This window comes from Protomyctophum parallelum (genome assembly GCF_964188405.1).
Source record: "Protomyctophum parallelum genome assembly, chromosome: 4".
NCBI classification, from domain to species: domain Eukaryota; kingdom Metazoa; phylum Chordata; class Actinopteri; order Myctophiformes; family Myctophidae; genus Protomyctophum; species Protomyctophum parallelum.
Window position 1 is genome coordinate 54578013 of NC_139700.1, and position 26770 is coordinate 54604782.

General features: G+C 42.6%; 2 protein-coding genes across 5 annotated transcripts in view; both read left to right on the forward strand.

The window, feature by feature from the left end:
• Positions 1–6177, forward strand: part of ptprbl (protein tyrosine phosphatase receptor type B, like) — a 55235-nt gene extending 49058 nt beyond the window's left edge. For all 4 annotated transcript variants that reach the window (XM_083763276.1, XM_083763277.1, XM_083763278.1 and 1 more), the window contains 3 exons: positions 712–847; positions 3969–4089; positions 4482–6177. In XM_083763276.1, the coding sequence (XP_083619402.1) occupies positions 712–847; positions 3969–4089; positions 4482–4504 (280 nt within the window). In that variant the 3' untranslated portion in view covers positions 4505–6177. The remainder of the gene's footprint in view (positions 1–711; positions 848–3968; positions 4090–4481) is intronic.
• Positions 6178–8299: 2122 nt separating this feature from the next.
• Positions 8300–24009, forward strand: LOC310857317 (fibroblast growth factor receptor substrate 2-like). Its single transcript, XM_083762933.1, is given in 9 exon segments — positions 8300–8759; positions 9632–9721; positions 10165–10256; positions 13952–14138; positions 18643–18777; positions 20731–20894; positions 22609–22941; positions 22944–22954; positions 23124–24009. Coding segments are annotated over 7 exon segments (1731 nt in total). The 5' UTR covers positions 8300–8759; positions 9632–9721; positions 10165–10190; the 3' UTR covers positions 23959–24009.
• The last annotated feature ends 2761 nt before the right edge of the window (positions 24010–26770 follow it).

Here is a 26770-nt window from a genome sequence, read left to right on the forward strand (position 1 = left end):
TGTTCGCCAACCTTAAATCTGGTTGTTTTTCCGCATGTCAGACTATTGACTATGTGGGAAAAGCGTCAAGAGACAGTTGAACTATGACTTCCTTTACTCTCTCACGCTCCACTGATTGGTGGTCTATTGACGAGGCCTTAGCGCTCACATTCACTCTGTATGCTGATACGTGTATAATGATACTGAATGATTCTTGATTCTTGACACAGAACTCACATTATCTCTTTATGGGATTAACTTCAGTGCTGTTGATATTTAGTATAAAGGTCAAAGGTCATTTGTCATTGACTGCCAGCATTTTTACCTTTTCTCCTTTGTAAAAAAGTGTTTGCATTTGTTGATGACATCTACATGACATGTGTTATTTATTTCTTATGCTATGTTGACACAATGGAAACAAAGTCCCCAGTACTTTTTTGTTATCTTTTCCGGCCCTGTACCACTTACTGTACCACGTGCTGTTTACATTTGCGACTGATAAAGTGTTCAATGAATCAATTAACTAAAAAGAAAATGCATAACACGTTGTAGTAAACCCTGTTTCAGTGTTGATTTTGTCGACTAAAACTATGGCGGAAAAATGTTTGTCGATTTCCTTTTTTCACTGGAGAAAACGGAATAAAAACAAAATAAAAACTAAGATAACTATGATAACTATGATGAGATGACTAAAACTAAGACTGTCTGTCTTGTCTGTCCTCCCTGGCTCAGTGCTGGAGTGGGACGCACAGGGACCTTCATAGTCCTGGACAGGGTGCTGCAGCAGCTGGACACCAAGGACACCGTGGACCTCTACGGGTCCATCTTCGACCTGCGCCTCCACCGCTCACACATGGTGCAGACAGAGGTTAGTTTTGTTTATCAAGACTATATTATCTTAAAACGCCAGACAGGGACGTGCACAATCAGTAGCACAAAGAGATATACCTGCCAGACAGACAGTAGGATACAAAGGCCTCTCTATTTTCTCAGTGTTTGGATTTTGGCCAGGCTGAAATGGATTTGGACAGGACTATCCTCGCCTTATTGTAGATACACTGATTTGGACAGGACTGTCCTGGCCTTATTGTAGATACACTGGCAGAGAGTGTTAGAGGTGGCAGGGGCTGAGATCCCGTAAGAGAAGAGGGCACTTTGGGACAAAAATAGCAAAAAGAGCAGAACAGCTATTTTCGGGGCAAAAAAACCCAGCACTCTTTAGCTGGTGGAGATACGGTGTAACGACATGTTTGTTTAACGCAAAACACTGTGTTCAAGTTCAGGAGACACCAGGGGAAAAAAGCTATTATCCTGAATGCTGCCTTTCGGCATGGCATGGAAAGGAGTGTGGCAACAGTGGCATGTGCATTTCTTTCACCATAGAAAACGCTGCATTCGTGGTCTGGAGAGGGCAGTTGTTTTACAGACGGTTTTGGGCAGGGGGCTGAGAAGCCCCCTTTATGTGTGCACGTCCCTGACGCCAGTGGCAGTCTGCTTAGAATCTCTAGAAGAGGCGGTAGGAATTGTGCAAACATCTGTCGGATTTCCAGGAAAATAAACTATTTTCGACCAATCACGAGTTAGTGTTCATGTGAATTCTTATACAATTCCAAAAGAGTCATTCTGTGTACATGAGGTGCAGGGAAATTCTCTCTGGAACTCCACCTTTGATCAGCAGCTAGTTAGTATTGTACTACAGACTATTTTGTTTTCCAGAATTACTTGTTTAAACGACAGCACTGCAACTACTGTATCTCCCATTTACCATACTTACTTATAATATTGATTGATTGATTGATTGTTGTTATTTCTTAGTATGTAGAATGGGTACATTTCAAAGACTGTTACATAAGTCATTTAACTTTGGGAGTGTAACCAAATGGACCCGCTCATTCTATTTTGTGGTCTGGAAACACCTTTAGGGCCGATTCATACTCCTATTTTAGAGCCGAATAAAAGTCGGTTCGGCTCTGTAGACTAGAGCCTACAATTTGACGTCATTTGAGGTTGGGGGGGGGGGGGGGGGGGGGGGCGGGTACCGTCCTAAAGTCGGCTCTTTGGTGCTACTGAAAATTTCTGACGAGCCAAAATCATTTCGGCACTACAGCGCCGAAACAGTGGTAAAATAGGAGTATGAATCGGCCCTTAGGCTACTGGGAAAGTGTGAGCATCACAGAGCATGTGTTCACGTTCACGATAACGCGCGTAACGTTGTGGCTGCTAATTCCCCCGTCTGGGCGGACTGGTACTCGAAAAACCCTGTTGTATTTGTCTTTTTTTTATGGGTAAAATAGCGCATTTCTTTCCTTAGCGGTTAATTAACCGTCAAGACCTAACGGTAACCCGTTAATAAAATCTAAGTCTCCATAAAAGTAAAAAATAAAAGTCTCCATTTGGCCACCCCTAACTGTTAGTATGTCTAGTAACCAACATATGCAGACTATGTATGCACCCCATCAGAAATGAGGACAGAACATCTGCGTTCTGATCAACACCATGGACAGAACATCTGCGTTCTGATCAACACCATGGACAGTGCCATAGCTTTAGAGATAATAGCAAGTTCTGTCGGCCCGTAAACCAAAGAGGTTTAGAGAAGGAAGTGTCATGGTCACGTGACTGTGCTGCGCCATGACACTTTCATGGGAGCCAAATCTCGCACCGGAAGTTACACGAATACATGGCAGTGAATGGAGGAAGCTGGGCCAGCTCATAACAAACATTATTTATGAACCATGGAGACCTGTGTCATATAATCGGTTCAGGAGCATAAAAGAAGACATACCACAGTTTGTTCTAATCACTTGCTCTTCGATGTGCACAGAGTGCACGGTACATCATTTTATTTGAGGATCTAAACAGCTGCAGGTATGGTTTCTGTCTCGGAGGTCTCGCGAGATTTGGCTGCCAGACAGGAAACGGCGGACAGTCTGGTGATAGTTGGCACGTTCAGAAACATACTTTTTGCTCTTTAGATACCTCTATAAAATGTGTACACATCGAAAAGCAACACAGCAGACAATAATGTGTTATATGTCTTCTGTTATTTTCCAGAAGCAATTACTTTACAAAAGGTCTCAGTTATTCAGAAATAGAGTTTGTTCATGAGCTGGTCACTGGGCTCCAATGCATTCCACCAAACTTCCGGGTGTGGTTTGGCTCCCATGGTGCGACGAATCTGCCGCCTGGAATTGCATGATAGCGAAAATCGGTGACCTTACCGCCATTCCATCTCAATAGCATTGATTTATGAAAAATCACACTCGTGTGAAGTGAGGTGTTAGACACATATGACGTAACTTCTCCATTCATTGTCAATGGGAATTTAATGTTTGTGTACGACGAATGTTTAATGTCCTTCCCAGTGCCAGTATGATATAACAGTGTCAGTGTACTCATCATAATGTTTAATGTCCTTCCCAGTGCCAGTATGATATAACAGTGTCAGTGTATTCATCATAATGTTTAATGTCCTTCCCAGTGCCAGTATGATATAACAGTGTCAGTGTACTCATCATAATGTTTAATGTCCTTCCCAGTGCCAGTACGGTGTCAGTGTACTCATCATAATGTTTAATGTCCTTCCCAGTGCCAGTACGGTGTCAGTGTACTCATCATAATGTTTAATGTCCTTCCCAGTGCCAGTACGGTGTCAGTGTACTCATCATAATGTTTAATGTCCTTCCCAGTGCCAGTACGGTGTCAGTGTACTCATCATAATGTTTAATGTCCTTCCCAGTGCCAGTACGGTGTCAGTGTACTCATCATAATGTTTAATGTCCTTCCCAGTGCCAGTACGGTGTCAGTGTACTCATCATAATGTTTAATGTCCTTCCCAGTGCCAGTACGGTGTCAGTGTACTCATCATAATGTTTAATGTCCTTCCCAGTGCCAGTACGGTGTCAGTGTACTCATCATAATGTTTAATGTCCTTCCCAGTGCCAGTACGGTGTCAGTGTACTCATCATAATGTTTAATGTCCTTCCCAGTGCCAGTACGCGTATCTCCACCAGTGTGTGCGAGACGTTCTGCGAGCCAGGAAGCTGCGGAATGAACAGGAGAATCTCTTTTGCCCCATTTATGAGAATGTGAACCCGGACGCCCAAAGAGGTATGCATCTTCTTTCATTGATAACGTTATTAATATCATATCATTACAAAATATATTGTCACACATAAATTAGTCTATAACTCATTATTTGTTGACTCAAATAGTTCTAGTATAGAGGGTATGCACGTGACATCATCATCAAACCAGGAAGTTATGCGGGAACGCCTACTGAGTGCCAAAATAACTACTTTCTGGCCTTGACAGCCCCATACATCCACACAGAAAAGTCCAATATGATTGCATTAAACGACGTTAAACTCACTCTGCCACTCACTTTGCCACTCGATTTGCCACTCACCTTATGCATGCGCATACCCTCTATTCAAGTTAGATAACGGACTATCGGTAATAATTCATCTTTTTTTTCTCCTCCTTTTTTGCGGGGCCCACAGATATGGTGTACACCAGACGTTAAAGATTGTATTGACTACTGAGGGAGAGAAAAGAAATACTGGAATTACTTTGTATTAAGCACTACAGGGAAACATGGCAATTTTATTTTTATACTATTTTAGATTTTTTCTTTCTTCTCCTTTCTTTGCCAGATATTATACATTTTTGGAAAGTATATAACTAGGATATTAAATTATATCAGTGTGTACCAGAATTCACCAGAATTGTATATATTTAATGTGTGTGTTTGTATATATATGCCGCTTGAATATTTTATAATGGCCACTTTGGGATATTGTAGTTTTGTTGTGTATTATAAGTTAAGATGTTTGCACATTACTTATTGCTGTGTCAAATCACAGACGAAAACCTACTATATATATTATGTGTACACTAGGGCATTCACTTCTAGTCATTTTTACTAGTTCACTAGTTGCCTAGTTTACTAGGCGACTATTAAACTAGTAAACTGTTTAACTACCTATTTAAAAAGATAAAAAAAATATATATATATATACTTTTTGGAAATAAATATTTGTACATTTAAAAACTGTGTACATTGGTAACTATAATCTACCTGATCTTGAGGCCTACAAAATAGGGAAAAGAATGTAAAATAAAAATGTAAAATAAAAAATAAAAATAGTCAACTAGTACCAACAAGGTCAACTAGTGGATTTACTAGTCGACTAGTAAACTAGTCTAGTAAACTAGTCGGTCGACTAGTTGCTTAATGCCCTAGTGTACACCAAACCTGCTTTCTACAAAGCCTATTCTCATTTTACTCCATCGCATGATGTGTCACTTGCCGGGGACGAGAACTGATCTTATCGACAAGCGACACATTGTACTAGCCCAGAGTATACTGTAAATTAGACTTACATCAGAAACAGAAACACTTCATATTGCCAAGTATGAGGTTCATAAAAACGTCCATAAATTTGCTTTGGCACAAATGAGACACATTTGATGCATTGCAACAACCCAACCTTAAATGAGTAAACACAGGACCACCCGCGACGTTAAATGGACATACAACAGGACTCGCAGGCAGAAACATGCAGACGTGTGTAGTAGACTACACTTCTTTAGACCACGGTATGGAATTATGAGGTTATTTCAACCAAATTCACTTCTGTACAGTAAACAACATTATTATTTTTTGTATCTTTAGCCTCTGTTGAGAGATGATTCATTATGACTAACAGTGAGGTCAGCATATTTGTCCTGGCAACGATGCATTTTGCCTGGCGTTTATCTTGGGTCTCTATCAGAGGAGAACACTGCAGACCAAACTGTATGTCACGGCAATCACAAGCTCTGCACCGAGACATTGTTCCAAACATATCATTAGCAGCTGTCAGTCTGGAGAGTTTATATTATGGAGGCTTTTCAGGAAGTCCCAGAGTTAATTTTGTTTTGTGTGGAGACAGTACTTTAAAATACATTTTCTTACCGACTGAGAGTCATTCTTCTTAATGGACTCAAGTGCGTTTGTTGACTAAAAGAGAAGTTTATTTTTTAGACGTTGTATAGCCAATGGATGCTTTTTTGTTTTACCGAAATGAGGGGATTTGTTTTGTTTTAATTTAACCATAAGCCCTACGTTGTGAAGGACGTAGTACTTTATAATGTGTCTAACTTACCCGTGTCAAAATGTGTGAGCAATTAAACATCATGGATGTGGAAATGTTACAGGTCTATGAGCATTAATCCATCAGCAACGCATACCAACCTTCTCCGACATGACCACAGCACGCACTGTCAAAGAATGTGTGATGGTAATCATTAAACCACCCCCCTGAAAATCCAATCAATGCCATAGGACTGTTATATGCTGAAGTTCTGTTGCAACATAAATCAACCCACTACAAATGACACATTGTGACACATGATCTGCAGTCGTTTCGATAAAACATGTAATTATGTGTTTTGAGATTGGAAGACTGACACACCATTTACTTTCTATTACTCATTCATTATGCCTCCCATGGGAGAGGCCTTGGGTGTCCCAAAACATAGGGAACTTTATTTTGCCTTTAATGAATCGGGTTGCATTGATATTAATCTTAGGCCCTTTAATAGGTCAAAGTCACCCAGATAGAGTTCAGGTAATCCCATGTCAAGAGTTAAAAAGAAACTTATTTTATACTATATTGAACTACACAAATTTAAATGTATATTACCCACTTAAGCCCAATTAAAAACTTAAAAACGATCTGTATACGTAACACAACAAGTTGCAGCGTTGTGAGTTTTGTCGCAACATATGTTATACTGTCTGACACAAATTCATAATGTATTGTAACGACCCTGTAACTTGCTCCTCCAAGGGAGCTAGCTCTCTTGGCGCGGCTTGTTGCTTGCCTTGTCTTCTCAGTTAGAGGCCGGGGTTCGACTCCAGCTCAGGCTGCTAAACATTTAGTTACATTGGTGTCAGAAGTGGTCGAGGACTGCTGGAGCGTGCCCTTACGTGAGGGACATGAGTGAAGCGTGGGGGGCGCGCTTCATAAAGGAGGGGGTAGTGTAACAACCCTTCAAAAGACCCCGGCCCATAACTTGCTCCTCCAAGCGAGCTATCTCTCTTGGCGCGGCTTGTTGCTTGCCTTGTCTACTGAGTTCGAGGCCGGGGTTCGACTCCAGCTCAGGCTGCTAAACGTTACAGTATATTAAACACCTGAGCCCTATTTTAAAAAATCACACTTGTGTGAAGTGAGGTGAGGGGCGCTCTTATCATCATACATGCATGCGTCACACTCGGTGCTCAGCCAATCAAATCATTCCCGTGGTACACACAGACACACAAGGCTGAGCATGGGAGGAGCTATAGCGCCCCTCGAAAATAACACTCGATGTACAAACTCACAGCGTGTCGCTTGTTGTGAGCTTGTAGATCAGCTATTTTCTAGATTTTGAAAATGCCCAAATAGGGCATCGCAGTCCGGCCCCCTTTCATGACGACGAGCGGCCTGGAAGAGAATTTCCCATTCATTTTTTCCCATAGACGTTTCAGAAAGTATTTCTTTAAAGACCTTTTAAGCCTCGGACAAAGCCAACTCGGATCGTGACAACTCATTTTTGTCATTTTTTTGCAACAACAAACAACAACAAAAATGTCGTACGCTAATCTTTTCTTCTTCTTTCTTAATGCTGCAGCCTGCATTCATATGGAATCAGGCAAGCGGTAGACGGCAAATGGCAAAGCCTGCTGGACGCCGGCACGTTACGGTAAAAAGATCAAATATTTTAACATCATTGATGCCGTATGTCTGCCGTTACCGGTTCTGGCTGCCGTGCCGTCCTGTTCCGTTCACCATCCTGCTCCCTCCCGTCCACTAAAGTGACTTCCGGTTTTCCGTCTACCGCTTGCCTGATCCCATGTGAATGCAGCATAATTATTTGTTCGGGCCCAAAACATTTTCTTTGTTGTCATGAGTTGTCACGATCCGAGTTGGCTTTGTCCGAGGTGTAAAGGTCTTTAAATAAACGTCTATGGGAAAAATCTATTGGAAATTGTCTTCCGGGCCGCTCATCAGGGTCGGGACTGTGACACTATAGGGGCTTTGATAGTGGTCAAACTTCCCTGCTACACACACACACACACACACACACACACACACACACACAGACAAATGATATTCAAATAAATCACAATGTTCAATATTGGGGATGAAAAGATGTCTACCAAAAAGATATGTACTTTATGGGCAAAAGCTACCCTATGATATCCCCCAAAAAAACCACACCAGTCGCGCCTGCGCACTGAGCATCACGTTCACCACATTGGGAGATTCCTGCTGCCTGGAACTCTCGGAAGTTTAGCCCAAGTTGTAGTGATTTAGCCGAGCGAGCTAGCCGAGCAGAAAAAGACGACCCGACCGGAGGCAAAAAAACTTGTTTTTTTCGGACAGGAAAGTGCACTTCGGCCGACTCTCTCCTCCACACATTGGACCACGGAGGATCGCTGGTGGATTTAGGCCGTCTTCCGTCGCCTTGTTTCCCGCAGTAATGAGCGTTAGGCACCTTTTGAAATAAGTTGTGATTGTTTTTTTTTGGCGCTCGAGCGAACGCAGAGGAAAGATGGAGGATATGTTGGTCTAGCTAAGCTAAGCTAGGAGCAGGCTAACGCTAGCTGGCTGTTGCTAGCTGGCTGGTTGGTTGACTGACTGACTGACTGGGGCTAGCTGTTTTTGTCACAATAACCTTTGGAGTTTTTGAACCGTCTTTTTTTTATATATCGGGAGAAAGTTTGGATGCTTTCGTTCAACCTCACAACGGTAAGAACTGTTTTCACCAAAGAACAGTTATTTTTATGTGTTTTTTACTGTGTGTGTGTGTGTGTGGTGGCTGCCTGCCTGCCAGACGCTTAGCTCAAAGCTAAATGCGTTGGTGTATCCCCATTCCCCAGCCAGCCGCTGTAATCTCGCGCAACCAGACCTCCGTTTTTCAATACATTTCGGTCCGGTGGTTACGCGAGATTATGGATTATTAGCTCTGTGTGCTAACTAGCTGCCATTTACACTATCGTACCACTCACTGCAGTGAATGGTACTGCTTACTTACTTACTTACTTACAAGTTTCAAAGTTGTCCTTTTTAAAGAGTAATTAGTTTTTTCATGTGTCAGAGTTTTCCCCAAGTTGAATAACCTTTTGCCGGCGCGACTCAGTCGAGACTGACTTTTTGTTGTTCATCTGATTTATCTTGTCTACACGACTGGTAAACACCCCTAGCTGGCTACACAGCGAAACACTTTTGTTAATATTTTGAAGATAAATTAAATTGCATAGATTGATTGTTTGCAAGTTATTATAGACCATCTTATGAGTATACATACAGACAAACGTATAAGCATCTTTGGTCCTTGACTCCCTTTTATCATCATTTCAGACCGTCAACGCAAAGTATTTTTCTCTCCGTAAAAATGTTTGCATCTTTTGCTGACTGGTCACTTGAAAGTTGAATCTATCCACCTCCCTCCCAGTAGTAGTTTTACACAAATTATGTTTTGCTTGCTGTTTTGAGTAATAAACGGGTAATAATTCTTGATGTACATTTGTCCGGAGTCTGCTGCTTGCTTAGGTGTACATTTTGGCTAATAATTTATACAGGCTACCACCTCTCTGATTTGTCTCCCCTCCCCCGTACAGAATTGTTGTTCATGTTGGGGAAAGGTCAAAAATCATGAGTGTCCCTCAGCCTCTGAGGATGGAACCAGGGGTACTGGTGGCAGGATTTAGGTGAGCAGACATCCATTAAATACATTTTTTTGTTATGAGTCAAATGAATGGCATTCAACTGAGGATCTTGGGGAAAGTTTGAATTGTATTCAAGACCATTGGGGGAAAATATGTAGGATTACTACTCTTAACCACTTTGTACACAACGCTCGTATAGTCATTTCTGTTGTTAAAGAGTATTTAATGGCTTTATGCCATGAACCTACTTGGCAGGCAAATCACTGTACAGCTGTTATGTCGAATTGAATTGAATAGAAATTGAATAATTGTTATGCAGTGAAAATCAACCAAGCTCTTCATATCCACTCAGAAATAACTTTTTCTAATAGAAGATTGGTTGAAACTCTGTATGTTTTATCTTGTTTAACTCGCACATAATGCTTTGGGATCATCAGTGTGATTTTACAATTAGAATTTGATTTAAAAAAACGTTTACATTTCAGACATCTGATGGTGCTCTGAAGAAGCCATGGGTAGCTGTTTAAGCTGTCCAGAGAAAGAGTCGATCCCAGATAATCATCAAAGCAAATTCAAGGTGAGTGCCTGCCGTTGCCTGTCTCAACATCATCGTCATAGTGAGTGGGAGTCTTGTCAACCCACACCCAGGATTATTCACTAATGACTGTGGTTTGCTTGTTTCAACTTTCAACCACCAAACCAGCTTATACCGCTTACCCAATACCTAACTAGATGTGAGAACAAACTCCTGCTCCCTCCCACTCCCTCTTTTGTGTTTAAAATGTTATTTGTGAAAAAAGTGTGGGGCGGGAATTGGCAACAGCCAACTAACCAAAATGTTAGTTAATTTTGGATGTGGCTGACTAAAATTCTATATTTGACCAGCCATTGTGGCAACATGGCCACTGTTTATAGTTCTTTTCTAATCTAAAAAATGTAGGGTTTGTAAAGGGGAAAAAAATAAAAAGGGGAGACCTGACCTGTAGTTTTGGTTAATGGATGAAATGTTAAAGAGTGGTCCGGGCACCTAGGCTGCTAATCCTAAAAAAGATCTTATAAAATATGTAACCAGAGAAACAGGCCACGCCTTCTACAAAGATTTCAAAATAAACCAAAGTGAAACCAAAGTGGGATAAAGGTGTATTGGGGGAGTTCCCAAACTTTCACGTCAAAGACCCCCAAATTGACACTAATTAGCCCATGGACCCCCATTAGAAAATATATGCCAAGGAACCCCCACAAGAGAAGATTTTTACGGCTCTGGCACTGGCAGTGATTTTATCTATCTATATCTAAATACCGGAGCGGTTGCGCAAAGACCCGCCCGGCAGCACTGTTTAATGCAATGTAGTCGTGTGTGTTATAAGTTTATTTTGTTGAATTACTCATGACAACGTTGTAAAAGTCAACAGTATAGCAGCACACTAGCAGACAATACACTAGTTCATTTTATTATTATTATATTTTCACAATCTGATACAGATACGCTGGCTACTTTTTAATGCTTTGATAAGTTGCACGACAGATGTATGCATATGACGGTAGTTTCATGTGACGAGCTTAAACTATAGTGTATTTAATTAAAATAGAAGAAGATGATCAGGTAAAATAATAATAATAAAATGATTGAAAGACAGAACTAGTGTATTGTCTGCTAGTGTGCTGCTTGCTTATGTTATGGATATACATACTGTTGACATTTACAACTTTGTCAACAAAAATACTTGTACACACACACATAAATTGCATTAAACAGTGCTGCCGGGCGGGTCTTTGCGCAACTGCTCCGGCATTGGAAAACAAGTTTGATTTTCACCTATTTTCATTTCAATCTCGGGGACCCCCAATTTATATTGTAAAATCAAAGTATCAGGTCCATTTGGTTCCATTTGTACACTCAAGAGTTACAGACCCATAAGAGTCCATTTGGTTCCAAACCATTATTTAGCTGTGAACCCCCTGTACTGGAACCCCCTCAAGGACCCCTGGGGGTCCCCGGACCCCACTTTGGGAACCACTGGTATAGATGTATGGGCAGGGTGGAGTTGCACTCGACATAACTGAATCTGTTCTAAACCGCAGCACCTCGAACACACATTGTCAACCTGCTCAAACCTCAAACTACAAGATCACCTTTCAGATTTGTCATGACATCATGACATGTTTGATATAATTGTGGACAGCGAGCCCAAATGTTTGTGGGGGTTCGACCTGGAGGCTGCAGATGAACCCTTAAACCCCCCACACGCGACAAGAATGTAACGCGTGAATTCACGCGTTACATTGTTGGGAGGAAACACAATTTTTGAGTTTTTTGATTTTCTTTGGCATAAATCCGTGCCATTGAACACCCTTTACATCTGTGTTGTTACGAAAATATTGAACCATTGGAAAGTAGTAAAAAGTGCTTTGGCCAAAACCTCTTAACTCCATTCCAACTCAAAATGTCTGCTAAAGTAACTAACTCCACCACCTCTCCCCCTCTCATGGAAGTAATTGACAATATATAAAGCCACAACACCAACTTTGATGAGGCTGTAAGGTTTTCTTAATTTCCTGAAAAATATATTTTTTTCATTTCCTGAAAAATTAACATTGGAGTTATGAGGTTTCCTCCCGACAGCAGAGATATATTCTGGGAGGTGTTGAAATGACTAGGGATGACATGTTTTATCATAATGTGTTGTTCAAGTTACAGTTCAGGCATAGTTTAGTGTACTCTTTAACTACTATCCCTGGTCTTACACTAGAGTGATTCAGTAATGTTTAACCCATTCTGGGCAGGAACCCCTTTTGGTGTTTCAAGCAGTATATTATACTTTAGCTATTGAAAAATAGCAGATCTACAAGCTCGTAGAGCTTGTAGATCTGCTATTTTTGAAAAATAAAATACAGATAATTCTGGGGGTCCTTAACGTGAAAAAGGTTGAGCACCCCTGACATAGAAACACACCTTTTTCAAAAAGCTGTCAGGATTTAGAAAAAAAGAATCTGATCTCAGGTCTAAAATGGGTTTAGTAATGTTAATGTAATACAACTGTACCTTTTCCTATGTCTCAAAGTTTCAGTGTTAAATTTAATTTGATCTCTAATCCCAGGGCAGGAAACGATATCCCCCCCCCCCCCATCATCTACAGTAGCTGGTTCTTCCCCAAATTCACCATTATTGACAGCACACAAGATTTGTCATTGAATTGAATTGCACTCCTGATGATGGTCGCCTGTTAAAGTGGCTGATTAAATTGAGTCACTAAAGGCCTATTCATTCATACTCCAGGTTCAGGTGATAACCTGAACCACCGAAAAATACAACACGACGTCTTTATCGCCTAAAAGTAGAGTCTGAATAAACCTTAACAAGCCACTGGCAAACTTGACCGACCTCTTCACCTTTGTCCCCTTTCAGTGATGTAAATAGGTTTTCAATGTAATGAGTCCCGGGATGCAGGGATGGTCTTTTAGAAATGAGTCCCAGGGACATTTTCTGAGTCCCACTTCAACGACGTTAGGAGTCATATTTTGCCATTTTTACAAATTTCCCATTTCATTGTATATGGTTATAATGTGGTTATATTCAGAAAAATAAATGATTATTATAACTAAAGCTAGCAAAATAAACTAATAATAAAAAAAAATACAGTAGTACAGTATAGTGCATCCTGTGGATGCAGAGGTCGTTATAAACTGCGTTTTGGGATGCAAAATGCACCCTTTTTTAATCTCTGCCTTTCTAATCTTTTTTTACCAAGAACCACCAGTCTGTTATAATTGTATAACCTGCCACAAAATTAAAGGATGACATTTTTTTGGCATTTCAGAGCATTTTATATAATTTTTGCCACATCCTAAAAACGGAAACAATAGGATTCAAGTTCATGTCATGTGTGATTCATACAGAGTAGAAGCAACACAGAAGCATGTTTCTTTTTCTTTTTGTGGTGCAACCACTCCCTTACGGAGCTATTTGTGTGGGTGGCTGCCGGCTGGGTGGGTCTGAGCACCAAAACAGCACGGTTGTTTTTCACCACCTGTGTGCAATCTAGCACATATTAACTGTATATAATGGTGATTTCGGGTGTGCCAGTACAGTACAGTACAGTAGAGGGACCCCCACACGGTAACGCTGTCATTTCTCAACTGTTTCGGACGTGGGGTGGCTCGCCGGAATCGGGCCGGCACCCTGGGTGCGTTCCTGTGGGTCTGGAACTTCCGTTCCATTTGTAGAATCTGGTCTCGGGTCTTAAAGTGCGGTATTAATTGTGTGTCCGTCAGGTGATCAACGTGGATGACGATGGGAACGAGCTGGGCTCGGGCGTGATGGAGCTGACGGAGGACGAGCTGGTCCTCCACACGCATCGCCGTGACGACGTCAGGTGGCCATACCTGTGCCTGCGTCGCTATGGCTACGACTCCAACCTCTTCTCCTTCGAGAGCGGCCGGCGCTGCCAGACGGGACAGGGTACGTCACGTCTCACCATGGGAAATCACTGTCGTTTTCAGTGGTTAATGGGTTTTTCTTTTTGGTTAATTGTCAAAAGAAAATGTGAAAACGGACGATCCACAAGCTCACAACCATTGTTTGAAGTATATAAAATAATTCATTCAAGTTTTATTTATTTTCTAAATTACACTGAGTTATTAAACTCATTGTACGTGTCGTAGAGTAATACGATATCATATAAAAAAACATCACAATACATCAGAAGATCAGGAGAAGGATAACAAAAGGTATACATGTGAATTACATCAGGTTTACAAATAAAAGCTAAGACAAAATGCTAAACAATCTAAAAACAGTTACATATTGTGGGGGTCTGTGTGCTCACCAAGGTTTTAAAACGAATGTGGTAAATCTTTATGTAGTTTGCAGGTCATTCATTAGGGCCACCAAAAGCAGATCTACCAAGTTCAGAGTTAACTTTTGGTACCTTGAATTAGGAGGGAAATGACTTGATCTGGTGTGGTAGGGTTCAGAGATCCATTTCAGAAATGAGGAGATGTATTTAGAACAATCTCCTAGCATGGCTTTATACAAGAACGGGTGCCAATGTGGTTGTCGTCTCTCTGTCAGGGAGGACCATCCAACCTTGTTATATAAGATACATTGGTGAGTACCATAGCTATCAACCGTAATAAATTAATCAATGGTGAGTACCATAATTATCACCCGTAATAAATCTAATCGATGAGTGATAAACATAGTCTAGGTGTTTAAGAGTGGATGCATGTCTATATAATTTATTTGGTGGTTAACTGATTGTTGATATAATATATTATTAATAATATAATTGATTATTCAATGGAGGGTAATGCACGTGACATCATCATACCCAGAAGTTATGCGGGGAACGCCTACTAAAACCTACTTTCTGGCTTTGACAGCCCATATATATCCAAACAGAAAAGTCCTATCTGATCGCATTAAATGACGTTAAACTCACTTTGCCACTAACTTTACGCATACCCTCTATTAAAGGTATATTCAGTGATTTCGCTTAATTCAAATATCACTTATTTTTTTGTTTTGTTGTGATAATCCTCCCTACTATAGAGTGTGCTGGCCATATAAGGAGTTCCTCCCTGTCCCCAGTTAACCCCTGGGGGTCAAAAAACCTTAGGTTTCGTTTTTGACTCTCTATCCTGATTGGACGAAAGGCTGGGTCCCACAGCCAAAAACGAAACCTAATGTTTTTTGAGTGAAACCACTGAATATACCTTTGGAAAAGTAATCGTTTGAATAATCACTAAGAAAATCATTGATAGTTGCAGCTCTTTTTTTCTTCCAGCGTCGACCTCTAGGTATTCACAATCATCACAATGACTATTTGCACTAGACTTTCTTTTGAAAGTGGTTTAATTGTTCTGAGTTTACTGCATGGAACATTGCTGCGCTTCAGCTCCACTCACTCATTTATCAGTGTATACATGTAAAGAACCCATCATCACTGAGATAGCATATTCATTTACTAATGTTAACCCATTCTGACCTGAGATCAGATTCATACGAGGTTTCCACTGGACACACACTGGTCTGATTAAACCCATTCTGACCTGAGATCAGATTAAAAAAATGTCAGTCGTTCTTCGATTTTTCAAAAATAGCAGACCTACAAGCTCGTATCGCGCCACTCGGTGGCGCGATATGAGCTTGTAGATCTGCTATTTTTCAATAGCTAAAGCATAACATGATGCAGACACCAAAATGGGTGCCCGGACAGAATGGGTTAAAAGCTTTGCGGTCTCATTTACTATATACATTTATATATATATACACACACTCCTCAGTGGGTTGTGTTGCTGATTTGGTCATATACTATTCGATGTCTGTGTAGTTGTGACATCTAGGGATGCACCGAAAGGGACATTATTGGCCAAAACCGAATACAGGAAACAGTTGGCCGAAAACCCAATACCGAATATCCGAATATGATTAATATTATATCTTTTTTCCTACCATTGCTGTCATAGCCATACCTTAAAGCTACCTGAGTTATGGCAAAATAAATGGTTATGCCAAAACTTAACTTAAATAATAATCACTATTATGGTTCCATAAAACATTTATTCAGCTCTTTTTAATGCATTAATTGCATACACTATTCGGTGATATATTTTCAGCCTATTCGGGCCGAAACCGAATAGGCCGAAAATGCATTTTTTTGCCATTTTCTGCCGAATATTTTCTGCGGACGAATATTCGGTGCATCACTAGTGACATCCACCTGCTCAAATAACTTTATTTCGAGCCAACAACGGTGTGATTTCTTTTGCATTGTGGAGCTAGCCAAATCTATCACAAATCACATGTTTTCTGCTACTGCCATGACACACCTTTTTTGCCATTGTTTTTGGACCCCATGCTTTCTCAAGGATGAGGTGGAGAGAGAGAGAGAGAGAGAGAGAGCTGGGGGTTTGTAAAGGGGTTCAGTAGGTTCTTGTGTGCGGTAAGTCTCAGGCACGCTGTCTGTGTTCCAATCCTTTCCTCCCCCCTCATCTCATAACATGACCACCCAATACTGTTGAGCTGCCATCCAGTATTGACCCCTGACTGTACATACTGTACATACATGCTGGTTGTGTCTGTGATGTTCTCATTGGACACGGATGGAATTATACCTTTTTATTCTTTATAGTGTTGTGTTTATCTCCCCCCCCCCCCCCCCCCCCAGTGTGAAGTCAGTGTTGTTTTTGGCAGCAAGTTTTAGTCCTAGTCCTAGTTTTAATTTAGTTTATTTTAGTCACATTTTAGTCACCTGGAATGTTTTAGTGCGTCTAGTTTTAGTCGACTAAATGTCATACGGTTTTAGTCGACTAAATCTACAGTTGATTTAGTCGACTAAAATGTATCTTGGCTGGCCTTGATGCCGTCGTAATGGCTGATTTTACATTTTACACAATGCGTCACGCTGCGACGCGTTGTGATCTTGTAGATCGGTTATTTTCAGCATGCACCCAAGTGTAAAATAACTTCTAGTGGTCCACTAGTCCCTTCCTGACATTTTAGTCCAGTTTGTTGCTGTTGACGAAATTGTCAATATATTTAGTTTTAGTCATCATAACTTAAAGTTTTCATTTAGTTTCCATTTAGTTTTCGTTAGTGGAAAAAAAAGGTAGTCGACGACGAACATTCTTTCGTCTTAGTTTTTAGTCGACGAAAACAACACTGGTGTGAAGAGTTGTTTCCTTGCAGTTGCAGTGATTCTTATTATTATTCTGGGTCTCCAGTGTGTGGTTTGGTTTGTCCTTGGTGTGTTTCCATACCCTTGGTTCTCTGTGTGTTCTCTCTGGTAGCTGACTGTGTTCGATAGCACTGCACTCATTGTCTCCTTTAGCACTTTAAACCTGGAGTTTTTTATCCTATTGACCTGAGCCCAGATTGTTCCTGGAAAAACCTATATTTCTATATCAGTGGTGCTTAACCCATTCTGACCTGAGATCAGATTCTATAAACGTCTTCTACATCCTGACGGTTTCCTGAAAAAGCTATGTTTCTATGTCAGTCGTTCTTCGATTTTTCAAAAAATAGCAGACCTACAAGCTCGTATCGCGCCACTCGGTGGCGCGATATGAGCTTGTAGATCTGCTATTTTTAAATATCTAAAGCACGACGTGATGCCAACACCAAAATGGGTTCCCGTTCAGAATGGGTTAAACTTTTTCACATCCACAAATATTATATTAATTTGGCCGATGACCTCTATCTGAAATTATGTTGTAATATTTGAGAGTTAAAAGCGAGTTTCGCACACATTTAATTTTAATGGGACATCTACAAGCTCATAGCCGCGCTATGAGCTTGTATATCTGCTATTTTTCAATAGCTAAAGTATGAAATTGTGGCTAAATGCTAAGGTGACACAGATGCGTTCCAGGTCGTAATGGGTTATAGCAGATCTACAAGCTCACAACACGTCGCATCGCAGGCTTGTAGATTGGTTGTTTGTTGCTGCGTGACAACGTGTTTGTCGTGACTCGTGTGTGAGTGACACTGTTGTGCTACAAAGTATAAATCAGGCTTATAAGCGGATAACTTCACCTCTATTTCACTGTTTGAGATCACCTCGTTTCAGCTAAAAAAAAGAATACGTTTAAATTTGTCTTTCTCTTAAATATATGCCCCTTTCTTGCTTACACCACGATTATACAATTTCTGTAATCGCGGTGTACTTTTCATTATTGCGACCGTCATTACCGTCATTAATTCAGTATTATCTCCAGATCTTTTGAGTATCAGTTATCAGATATCTTTTGAGCAGAAGGCTAGATTGTTATTACAGTCTAGTTCAATTATATTTAAATGAAGGGTACATATGCATGAAGGCACTGAAGGAACAAATCTCGAATATTTATGTAAAATTATCAACAAAATGAGCACTGAGGGTGACAAAGATGATGATGTGTGGGACCCTGTACTCTTTTGATGCTCACTCATCGATTCCCGCTCTGTGTGTTTTTTGGCGTAGGGATCTTTGCCTTCAAGTGTGCTCGGGCCGAGGAGATCTTCAACATGCTGCAGGAGGTGATGCACAGCAACAGCATCAGCGTTGTGGAGGAGGCTGTGATCGACCCCAACCACCAGGCCACACACACTCCTGCAGGTATAGACCCCAACCACCAGGCCACATACACTCCTCACACTCCTGCAGGTATAGACCCATTCTGACCTGAGATCAGATTCATACAAGGTTTCCACTGTACACACACTGGTCTGATTAACCCCAACCACACACACTCCTCACACTCCTGCCAGGTGTGTTACTTTACATTATTACATGGTCTTGGTTGAATGCTTGATTCTGATTTGTCATTCGCTGAATTCAGCGGTGAGTTATGTGTTGATAACAGACCGCTCCGCTCTATAACAGACCTCTGCCTAATCAAACCCTCTGAGCACCAGCTGCGTGGCTTTCGCCCCACTTGATTTACTGCTGTTTCCAACATGACAGCCATGTAAACACACACACACACTAGTCACACACAATGTCATTTACAGTTAAACATTGTTCTCAAAAATGTTTTTGAAAACATTTGAGCCAGAAATTGACGAAGCAGTACCCGAAAATAGATTATATTTGATCAACTCACTTCCGACAAGCCCTGCAGCTGGCCAGACGCAGCCTGCGCAAACTTATGGAATACTTTTTTGTTGTGTTTTGGGTCAATGTATTCATTTATGTTAGGTAGACATGTAATAAGCGGGATAATATCTGGCTAGGTGGTCATTGTTGGGAGATAATTCACCTTCAGGGAGTTTAAAGCGCAAATAACATGCATTTTAAAACTGCTTTTAATATTTAATAATCATATGGTCTATGTCCCTCAAAGTTATTTCTAATGGTTTGAGCCTCAATCACCACTCTGACATAACCAGGCCTTGTCATTTCTTTCTGGACTTTGAAAGCAGTTTTAGCTGCAGTACCACAATGTCCTGAGGTGGTGGGGGTGCTGATATGCAGATTATTTAATATTTGAGTAATTATAATACTGATGCTAGATAAAACCAGGCTTGTTTCCATTCCATTTAATTTCCATTAAAACACCCATATGACATGAAGGCCTGATTGTTCAAAATTGTTTATTTGTGGGGATAGAAAACACATAAACACAAAATAAATTGAAAAAGTTGAATTTTATGTTATAGGTCCTTTAACCACCTTCGCCTCGGTGGTTAACCTCCCTGTCTGTGAATTATCTCCCGACAATGACCACCTAGCCAGATATTATCCCTTACGTAACGCGCACGCAGACGCACACACACGCACACACACACGCAGACGCACACACACGCAGACGCACACACACTAGGGCTTTCACTTCTAGTCATTTTTACTAGTTGCCTAGTTTACTAGTCGACTATTTGTTTAACTACCTATTATGTAAAAAAAATATATATATATATCTGTACATTTAAACTGTACATTGGTGACTATAATCTAGAATTCTAGATGATCTTGAGGCCTACAAAAACGGGGGGGGGGGGGGGGGGGATGAAACTAGTCAACTAGTACGAAAAAGGTCAACTAGTGGATTTACTAGTCGATTAGTTGAATAGTCGACCAGTTGAATAGTCGACTAGTTGCTTAAAGTCCTAACACACACACACACACACCTGCAGGTATTCATCTTTACAGTCACACACCTGCAGGTACAGCAGAGTGGTATTACAAGTACATTAGTCTGTCTGTCTGGAGTGTAATTTGTCTGTCCTACTGTACATGCCTCTTTGGCAGCCATAACTTTCAGGGTCATCCTGGTTTTTATTTAAAGGCAATTGTGCAAAGGGGGGGGGGGGCCGGTGAGTTTAGAAAGTTATTAGCCTAAAAAAAAAAAGAAAAAACTAGATTGAGTTTCTACCTTGGGTACACTCAGACATACCACATATTTCAACAGTTCATCACATACATTCCTGCAGGCACACATGAAAGCACATGCACACCCGCCTTCGGGCAAAACACACACACACACACACACACAGAGAAAGGAGAGTGAACATTCCATTAATGACTGTTGCATCACTGCTTGTGTGTGTGTGTGTGTGTGTGTGTGTGTAGCTATGGGCTACTCCGTGCCCACGGTGCCAAACGGTGTGACCAGGATCCCGTCGGTGGGCGAGGCGCCGTCCCACCCTTCCACCCGCCACCCGTCTGTGGCCAGCACCCGCCTCCCCTCGGTGGGGGAGGAGTCCACACACCCTCTGCTGGTGGCCGACGAGGCGGTAAGACGACCACAGTGACACGCAGATTAACTTGTTCAGTCACAGCAGCACAACAGGGCTGTTGGTTTTGGCAGCACGTTATAGTGTTTTAGTCATAGTCTCTTGAATAGTTATCATTTATCAGTTTCAGTCACATTTTATTTTAGTCACCTTGAATGTTTTAGTGTTAGTCTAGTTTTAGTCGACTAAATGTCATAGGATTTTAGTCAACTAAATCTAGTTGTTTTAGTCGACACAAATTTTGGCGGGCCTTGATGCCGTCGTAATGGCTGTTTTAACGCTTTGTGAAAATGGCCGATCTACAAGCTCACAGCTCGATCGGCTATTTTCAGCTTGCAACAAAGTGTAAAATGACTTATCCTGGATCTCTTGTCCACTAGTCCCTTCCTAACATTTTAGTCTAGTTTTTATTTGTTGATGAAATTATATATATATTATATATATATACTTAGTCTTAGTTTTAGTCATCATAGTTTAGTTTTCATTTAGTTTCCATTTAGTTTTCGTCGGTGGAAAAAGGTAGTCGACGAACATTTTTTGTTTTAGTTTTAGTCGACGAAAACACTGGTTTCAGCAGCAGCAGTTGTAAGTGATATTTGGGACAATAGCCGTTGAAGTACTATTGGGAACCTCTTTTGGTGTTTATAGCATTATGTTGTACTTTAGCTATTGCAAAATAGCAGATCTACAAGCTCTTAGCACGGCACAAGCTTGTAGATCTGCTATTTTTTTAACTCAAATCTTTGCTTCTGGGGGGGGGGGGGGAGAACATAAATTCTGAACAGAACCAGTATCTTTTACTAGGGCCTTCAAATACAGTACTTTTCTAACAAAGGAAGGCAATTGACCTTTTTACCAATGACATAATATTAAAGAAACTGTTAACTGGTTTGTACCGTCACTTTAAAGGTTAGTTTTGTTTACCCGGACAGCGCTGGTTTACACTTTTAGCCCGACATGTTTGTGCCAGCGTGGATGATTACATTTATTTCTTGATCGCATCTTATCTTGATTGTTTAAACATGACGTCATGGGCCGCTGTGCTCAATATCAGGCTTGTTAAGCCCAAAGCTTATTGATAACGCGTACTCAATAAGCTTGTTATCAGACTTTTTCGGGTTTCGGTTATCGAGCTCCATCCCTATGTATAAGAGCGCCCCTCACTTCTTATTATTTATTTTTTTATGTTGCGTCAACATTTCTGCAAAGTCATGAATATGTCAGTAAAAGAAATACAGTAAAATTAAGTCATTAATGTTGATTTTGGCTTCCTTGAAGGCAGGAAAGAAAACATTCAAAACCCTTAAAAAATGCTGGTATGCTGGTAATGGACAGCAGTAATGTGTATGTGATTTGTTAGTCAAAATAACAAATTAACCCATTCTGAACGGGAACCCATTTTGGTGTCGGCATCATGTCAGATCTACAGCAGATCTACAAGCTCATAGCGCGCCACCGAGTGGCGCGCTACGAGCTTGTAGGTCTGCTATTTTTGAAAAATCGAAGAACGACTGACATTTTCAGAATCTGATCTCGGGTCAGAATGGGTTAATCAGACCAGTGTGTGTCCAGTGGAAACCTGGTATGAATCTGATCTCGGGTCAGAATGCGTTCATCAGACCAGTGTGTCCAGTGGAAACCTGGTATGAATCTGATCTCAGGTCAGAATGGGTTAAAGATCATGACAGAATAATGAGGTGTATATATATTGCAGATCCACACCTACGTCAACACCACAGGCCTCCTGGAGGACCAGCCCAGCCCGCTGACGGCCACCACCCCTCTGGAGAGCCCCGGCTCCCCCCGGTCCCAGTGCCCCCCGACCCCCCCGCCGCCCCCCCGGGGGGTCCGCACTGAGCCCCTGGGGGCCCTGGGGGCCCTGCCCTCCTCCTCGCAGCCTCCGGGGGAGCCCCAGGTACTGATGGAGCCCGAGGGGGTGCGCTTCGTGCTGGGCCCCACCCCCGTGCAGAGGCAGCTGATGGCCAAGGAGAAGGAGAAGCACCTCCAGCCCCCTGGGGAGGGGGAGGGGGAGGAGGAGGAGGAGGAGGAGGAGGAGGGGGGTAAGGAGAGCGCCGGGGGGGAACCCGCCGGGTCAGAGACTAACGGCCACGTGGACGCTCAGCAAAGTGCCGCGGCGGCGGTGGAGGCGGAGCCGGCGGTGGCGCCGCCCGCGGCGGCCTCCCACCACACACACTCCAACGGCTCCGCTGCCCCCGCCGCGTCCTCCAGAACCTCCCCCACCTACGTCACCCCGGCCCCCCCCTCCTCCTCCTCCTCCTCCAACCCGGCCACGGCTCCCCGGCGCCACCGCCCGCCCCCCCTCACGCCCGCCGCCGACACCGTGGTCCAGAACGTCAACAACTCGGCCCAGCGGCGGACGGCCCTGCTGGACTACGAGAACCTCCCTGCGCTGCCGCCCGTCTGGGAGACCCGCAAGCCCAGCGGCGCCGAGGAGGAGGAGAACGGCGGCGGGCGTGGCGGCCTGAAGACGCCCTCGCTGAACGGCTACAACCACCACCACCATCACCACCACCACCACCACAGCCTGCTCCACCACTCCTACAGCCACCCGCTGTCCGCCTCGCTGGAGCCCTCCCACAACTACGTCAACACGGAGAACGTGTCGGCGGCGCCGCTCAGCGCCCACCGGCCCGACACGGCCAACCGCCGCGCGGGCCGCACGGAGGGACCCACCATCTTCAACTTCGACTTCCGCCGGCCGCTGCCCTTCGGCACCATGGGGGCGGCAGAGCCGGCCAAGACTCTCAACTACATCGAGGTGGAGATGGACGCCGGGGGCGGGGCTAGTAGCGGGATCGGCGGCGGCGGCAACAAGGGCGGCGGCGGCGGCGCCTCGGACGGCAGCAACCCCCACACGCCGCGCACGCCCACCTCCCCGCTGCACCCCAGCACGCCCACGCGGCGCACGGAGCTGTACGCGCTCATTGACATTGAGCGCACGGCCGCCATGTCTAACCTGCAGAAGGCGCGGCCGCGGGACGACGGCACGTCGCGCAAGACGCGGCACAACAGCACCGAGCTGCCCACCAAAAGCACTGTTTGACCTACGACCCCCCCCAAACCCCCCACCCCACCCTCCCCAATTAACCCATTTAGGCCTGAACATATTTTATGCTTTAACTATTGAAAAATAGCAGATCTACAAGTTCGAGCTTGTAGGTCTGCTATTTTTTTTTAATCGTGAAATTCTTTGCAAATCTTTGAATATATCTTTTTAAAAGCGAACGTTTGTAACTCAAATATTTGCTTCTGGGGGGGTCCCTGGAACGACATATTTTGAGATTTTCACACATTTTCACGATTTTTCAAAAACAGCAGATCTATGAGCTCGCTGTGAACTTGTAGATCTGCTATTTTTCAATAGTTAAAGCATAAAATAATGGTTAAAGTGGTTGCGTTCCCGTCCTAAATGGGTTAACATTTTGCCTCTAAATACGATACACAACGATCGGCACAAACGGAACGCCCATCTTTATATTCTTATAATGGAGAGACTTTGAAAAAGATGCTGAATATCGAGAGACTCCGCGAGGAGGAAAAAAAAAAAAAGTCTTAAGTTAGTTAACAGACTTCTCTTTTTCTTTTTTTTTGTGCGTGTGGTTACCTGTAAAAAGGAAAAGTTCAGGTAGACCAAAAAAAGAAAGACAAAAGAAAAAAACAAACATGTAAACCCTAGGTACTTGCCATATACCAATTTATTCCTATGGTAATATCTGCATACCTCTTTTTTTCCTTCACTCATTCTACAGTGCATTTTGGGTTTGTTTATTATGTTAATAAGACTGGACTGCATTCCTCCTCCTCACCCATTCCCTCTCCTTATATGGTACAAATCAGTATTACTGAGCAAAGCATTCCATTTAGCCTTTTTTTTTATTATATATGATTCACTACATGCTGCTGTAATTTCAGTATCTAAGGATGACATGGTACACTACATTATGTTTCTGACTATGTACAGTAGATTCTGGCACAATAAATGTCTGTTCTGTTTTTATTTGTACTTTAGCCGATTAGAGGCCTGTCTTTTTTTTTTCTTCTGTTTTTAAAAAGGAATCTCATTATCGAGTGAGATTGCCCAGTTACTTCTTATCGTGTCACGCAGCAGGCTGCCTTGGGGCGGGGGGTGGGGGGTGGGGGGGGGGGTGTAGTGATGGGACCGGGGGGGGGGGGGGGGGGGGGGTTAGTGATGGGACCTGGGCTAAGTCCAAGGACTGTCTAAAGAGGACAAGAAGCGAAGACCGTACGGGTGACGCCATGTTGCTCACATGGTGCACCATGGAAGGAAAGAATACATGCGCAGTTGCAGACCAAGGAAGCTGAAGGAGGAAGTGTTGGCTGCATAAAGCCCACTGCGCATGTTTCTTTCCTTCCATGGAGCAACATGGCGGCGCCCGTACGGTCTTCGCTTCCCGTCCTCTTTAGACAGTCCTTGGCTAAGTCAAGGAAGCTTTGAGAAGGAAGTGGTCACATGACTGGGCTGCGCCATGACACTTTCATGGACACTTCCATGGGAGCCAAGCTACCCGGAAGTCTATTTTTATAGAGGTATGGTATCTAAAGAGCACAAAGTACCTTTAGTGAACCTTGTGAAGTATCGTGAGACTTCCCACCGTCTCCTGTCTGGCAGCCAAATATCGCGATACTTCGGAGCCAGAAACGATACCTGCTGCTGTTTTAGATCCTCAGATAAAATGATATACTGTGCACTCTGTGCACATCGAAAAGCAAGTGATTAGAAGACAACCTGTTTGATATGTCTTACTTTATATTCCTGAACCGATTATATGACAAGGGTCTCAATTGTTCATACATAATGTTGGTTATGAGCTGGTCCAGCCAGCTCCATTCACTGCCATGTATTCATTGCACTTCCGGTGTGAGTTTTGATCCCATGATCCCAAGTGTCATGGCGCAGCCCAGTCACGTGACCACTTCTCTTCCTTCTCAAATATTCCCTGGGTTAAGTAAATGGGAGGATTTCAGAGATGCAAGATTTAGAGGTCAGTTTATTGTACGAGTGCTTCTGTAAGTATTTTTTTTTAGATGGACTCAGGAGTGGGATGTATGAATCGTATGAAAACTGATTGCAATTGGGTGACACACAAGCAAGATTTACTGCACTTTCAAAAAAATAATATTGCTAATAAATTGGCCTCATTCATTTTTAGCTTGCACACAATTTCTTTTCTCAGTTCACACTGCTGAGTCCAACCTTAAAGTTACAATCCAGACGTTTAGGAGACGACTTTCCGTCTCCCAATGGCGGTAGGTCATTTCAACGATGGCCAAACAACAATAAAGATAGTAGTGTGTCCAGTCCGGTGTTCCCCTTCAAATTTGGATATTAAACCACTTGTCTGTCCGACCTGCCTACCCACACCAGGGTCTAAGTGTACCCATGAAATGGTAATGGAGCGTTGCAGTCCCGCCCCCTTTCATGACGACGCCAGGCCCAGGAAATAATTCCCAATGCATTTTTCCCATAGACATTTCAAAAGATATTTATTTAAAGACCTTAATAAGCGTCATACAAAGCCAACTCGAGTCATGACAAACACTATTTTCGACCAAACAAATAATTACAAAGAAGGGAAAAAAGTGTATGTTTGTCATGATTTCTCACAACTCGAGTTGGCTTTGTACGACGCTTAAATAAATACTTTTTGAAATGACTGAGGAAAATGAACGGGTAATCATTTCCTGGGCCCTGGTAAGGTGGCGGGACTTCGACGCTCTATTGAAACCACCACTCACCATTGCAGATCTACTATCCCCATACACATTTGTTAAATTATTTAACCAATGTGATCATTTAAAATAAGGCCTGGATTGTAGCTTCAACGTCACATTTG